Source organism: Sinocyclocheilus grahami, unplaced genomic scaffold, assembly GCF_001515645.1.
Source record: "Sinocyclocheilus grahami isolate Dianchi unplaced genomic scaffold, SAMN03320097.WGS_v1.1 scaffold958.1, whole genome shotgun sequence".
Classification (NCBI taxonomy): Eukaryota; Metazoa; Chordata; class Actinopteri; order Cypriniformes; family Cyprinidae; genus Sinocyclocheilus; species Sinocyclocheilus grahami.
Window position 1 is genome coordinate 189425 of NW_015506137.1, and position 5000 is coordinate 194424.

Here is a 5000-nt window from a genome sequence, read left to right on the forward strand (position 1 = left end):
TGTATGTGTGTGTGTATGTATGTGTGTGTGTATGTGTGTGTGTGTGTGTGTGTGTCTATGTGTCTGTGTGTGTGTGTGTGTGTCTATGTGTGTGTGTGTGTGTGTGTGTGTGTGTGTGTGTGTGTATACCTGTATTTCCGGCCTTGCGACCAGCAGCACAATATTCCTGCATTCTTCATTCGAGAGAACCGCCACCGCTTCCTGTCTGTCCTGAACGTCCCGCCCATTTATCTGTCAATCACACCCATCATCCAATGAGACGCAGCGTTACATTACTACACTGCGAGAAATGGCGTTCTTACTCAGTATTTCTGTCTTATTTTCCAGTACAAATATCTAAACATTACTAAAACAATATACACTTACTGGAGATGCAAAATGACATTAGATAATTAGTCTTGTTTTCTGAAAAATAATAATAATAATTGAGTTGTTGCTCAAAACAAGAAAAAAAAAATCTGTCAGTGGGGTCAGAAAAATTTATTCTAAGGGGAAACAAGATTATATTTCTGACCCCGCTGATAGATACATATTTCTTGTTTTTAGCAAAACAAAACAAAAATCACTGAATTTAGATTTTGTTTTTGAAACTTTATATCTTAGATCATTTAGCATTAATGTGTCTAAACAAGAGAAGAACAAACATTGTTTGCAGTGTATGGTAAACTCTAACAGGCAATATATATTCTATCAAAACATATCTAAACATTTTTAAATCAATATGCATTTATATCTCCAGTAAATGTATCTTGACTTATGAGTGTTTTAATATTTGAACTGGAAATCAAGACAGAAATACTACGGAAGAAAACCATTTTTTGCAGCATCTGTATTTGTACTAGTTCTCAGTTTGATTAGTTGCTGCAGAATCAGCAGATCTGATCCTGAAGCGTGAGAGATCACAGATGAGTTTACTGAGAAGCACAGAATCTGTGGAGAGCGTCTCAGAGCGTCTCAGAGCATCCCTGCTCTCCCTCGGGTCCTGTAGCTGACACAATAGCCACACAGGGTTAATGAGTGAAAGGAGAAGTTACCTGTAAAATACGGTCTCCTTCTCGGATTCGACCGTCTCGTGCAGCGATGCTGTTCGGCTCGATCTGAGAATCAAAGCAGCAGGTTTCAGATTTGAAATGAATGATGCCATTTAAAATTATGAACTCAGGATCTGATTGGCTGAGGCTCCAAGACTCCAGCCAATCCCGTGCTCCTCTGTGACCAGAACGCATTAGGGCCCGCCCACTTCTTCCTATTCATTTTTCTCATAAAAAGTCTTTGTTTAAGAGCTATGAGCCGTGAAGCAAAGCAACTCGCTACGAGGAGAATCACAACATCACAAACTTTCATTTGAAGCAGAAAAATATTTGAAAATCAGACAAAGATGCAAGACTGTGAACTTAACAGCTTTAGTGAGGAAAGAACTACAATCCCATGATGCACTGCGAATATCACTGAAGTAAGAACAATAATGATTAACTGTTGATTTAAAGATGTGGATTTTATACATAGAAACAATATATTTAGTTTATTGCAAAATATGCATATAACTATTTTAGATATATACAATATATAGCCTATATAATTCAGAAAACATCTTGTTTTTCCAAATATGTGTATATAGCTTTCATTAGTTTTTATATAGTTTAGTTATTACACAAACTAAATAAAGATGAGATATACTTCCTTCGCAACTAGCTGAAATAACATGTTTTTAATATTTTATTTTATTTCCGTAAATGCATCTTGATTTTAAAATGTTTAGATATTTCTACAAGAAAAAAAGTCAAGAATACAGAGCAAGGAAATCGTGTTTTAGCATTACGTCATTCGCAGTCTCTGATTGGTGGAATTAGTTCACAGAATCATGGGTAATGTAGTTTTTCGCTAGGAATTCTTTAGAAACAACTGATGGCTTTAACGGACGCTTCGATTAACAACCTCTAGGTCTTCTTTAAAGACTCCTAGGGAGAAAATAAATGTGATTTTTACTCCCAGATCCGACTGCTGTGCTTTATGGAGACGCGTCCTTTAACAGCCAATCAGTGACTGTCTGATCCGTCCAATCAGAGCGGAGTTTATCTGTCTTCATCAGCCGTGATCAGACTCTAGTGAGAGTCTCTCTCTCTCTCTCTGTCTGGTGTAAGGGGCCGTTCATCATGCCAGCGCTGTAATATCCCTGATAGCACGCTCTCTGCTCTTCAATTTTATGGAGTGGAGATTTTAATAAGCCTGTAAGCGCTGACGGATCTCCGCAGAGACCCGATGAATCCAAGACGACTTCTAATGAAGCCCAGAGCACACAAACACTCACTGAAACACCAGATATTACCGTATATATCTGTCTAATATGCTGCTCAAGAAACATTTCTGATTATTATCAGTCGCGCTGCACAATATTTCTGTGGAAACCGTGATGCATTAAATTTGTCAGGATTCACAGATGAACAGAAAGTTCAAAAGTGTGTGAAATAGAAACATTTTGGAACATTATAAATGTATTTACTGTCACTTTTGAACAATTTACAGCATCCTTGATGAATAAAAGCATCTTTTTAATGGTAGTGTATCACAGTTTCCACAGAAATAAAACTGTTTTCAACACTGATAATAATCAGAAATGTTTCTTGAGCATCAAATCAGCATATTAGAATGATTTCTGAAGATCATGTGATGCTGAAAATACAGCTTTGATCACAGAAATAAATTACAGTTTAACAGATATTCACACAGAAAACAGCTGTTTTGGATTGTAATAATATTTCAAAATTTTTTACTATGTTTTTTTAATCAAATAATTTTAATGCAGCCTTGGTGAGCAGGAGAGACGTCTTTCAAAAACATTAGAAAATCTTGGTTGTACAGATGTATATAGACCGGGGCTAGTTGTCACACAGTCGATATCCCGTCAGGTTTAGTTATTTTGTTAATAATTGTGACAACATGCCCCGCTGTCGAGCTCAAAGTGTGTTAAATTGTTTGAATGTTTTCAATACCCATATAAATATTCAAACGCTTGATGTTCCTACCGTGAAGACTTCAAAGTTTGTGTCAATTAACAGAAACTGGCTTCAGTATTCAAGTGTGACAACTAGCCCCGGTGTCTGCTACACAGTAAATCTATTCAGTATTAAAGACGTTTTAAATGGTTTTATGATCCAATATCAAGACTTTATGATTAAAACTACATCTGAGTGTTATGTTTGAGTGTTTACGTCGCTCTAATAAGCGATCATTTCATCGGGACTAATTATTAACCTCCTATATGGGAGACAAGCTAGTGTCTGAGGATTCAGGCGTCGGACAGAAGCGTGTGAGTGATGTTTGTGGCGCACCTCGCTGACGTAGATGTCCTCGTCCTCGTCTGTCCTGTAGCACAGCGTGAGCCCCAGCTTCTCCTGACAGCTCAGTCGACGCAGCTCAACCTCCTGCAGAGACAAGAGACCCGATGCATCTCTGTCAGCGGAGGACTCATTCATCACCGATAAACATAGTAAAAATGTTCTTGATATTAACAGAGGATGCTAACCCTGGAGCAACATATAAAACTAGCAAATTCTGCTTAAACGCAACATATAATCATGTGTTCACCATCTGTTTGATTGCATGTCATTTGTAACTAACTGCATGATTTTTACTGTACACTTCTCCGCAGTCACCACTGATAACCTACTCCTAAATGTAATGGAGAAACGCGCTATACAAATAAACTTGATTTGAATAGAATTAATGTGGAGTTTTGCATGGATTGTCTTTGACCTAAAGGTGCTTTAATATCATCAATGTTAAAGACGACTCCACTGAAGAAAAATAGTGCAGTGGATTTATTGTAGGATTTTTTATTATTTTTTATTTATTGATGTAGGACTTACTTTAAACATGTTTTTTTTTTTTTTGGAGTAGGATTTTTTTTTAATTTATTGTATTTTTGGTATAATTTTTTTGATACGAGATTGCTTAATTTAGCAATTTTAAAACAATTTTAATTTTTTTTTAATGTAATTTTTTGGGTATAAAATTTACTTTAAACACTTAAATTTTTTTGGTGTAGGATTTACTTGAAACTTTTTTATTAAACTTTTTTTTAAATTAATTTATTTGTATTTATTTTTTATTATGTTTTGGTACAGGATAATTTTTTTTAAAACATAAAAAAATGGACGTTTTGAACATTCAGAAATAACGTTTTCATAACTTAATGAAAAGTTCTCGAAACATTAGCACAGAAACATTATGCATACAACAGTTTGTGAAATGTTATTTCTCTGAAACGTTTTAGTCGGACAACTATGTGGCAATGTTTCTTAAATGTTACAAGCTGCTTCGGGAACGTTCAGAGAAACATTTATATGTAACGTTCGCGTAATGTTTGCAAAATTCTAAAACGGAACGTTCCTTTAACATTCACATAACCAAAAAAAACCCATTTCAAAACGGGACATTTTAAATGTTGAAAGAATAACATTTTCATAATGTTATTGCTTCAGTGTATCAAGCTGGCGTCGTGTGAATAAATGCTGAGTTATTTATAAACGGAGGAATCTCACCTCGTACTCAAAGTCATCGGTCCTCTCGGCGTCCGCTGCCATGTTGGAGAGATACTCGTTGCCCTCCAAGTATTCCTGATCCATCGTGTGCAGAGAGAGACAGCTGAGCAGAGGACAAACACAGATCTCATTAGCATCATCTACAGTGACAGCTGATATTGATATGCATCTGTGTAAGCAGTCTGCTATATATCCACCACAAGAAGAAGAAAAAGACATGCAGCAGACACTGGATCTCGCACTTCTGAGTACTGTGTGATAAAAACTTACAACTGTGAGAACAAAAGTCAGAAATGTGAGATCAAAAGTCTCAATTACCTTTATTGATTCATTATTCATTATCTACCCTTTACGGAAACAAAAAACTGTCACCGAAAGTCAGAATTCTGAGTTCATGTCTTGCATTTTTGACCTTTTTCTCATAGTTGTGAGTTTGAATCTCGCATATAAAACAGTCGC

General features: G+C 36.0%; 1 protein-coding gene across 1 annotated transcript in view; it reads right to left on the reverse strand.

Annotated features, from left to right (window-relative positions):
* Positions 1–5000, reverse strand: part of LOC107564739 (PDZ domain-containing RING finger protein 4) — a 50969-nt gene that overhangs the window by 9389 nt on the left and 36580 nt on the right. Inside the window, exons 3-6 of the mRNA XM_016249885.1 lie at positions 4542–4644; positions 3330–3422; positions 1035–1097; positions 130–231 (exon numbers count right to left, since the gene is read on the reverse strand). Of these exons, the coding sequence (XP_016105371.1) occupies positions 130–231; positions 1035–1097; positions 3330–3422; positions 4542–4644 (361 nt within the window). The remainder of the gene's footprint in view (positions 1–129; positions 232–1034; positions 1098–3329; positions 3423–4541; positions 4645–5000) is intronic.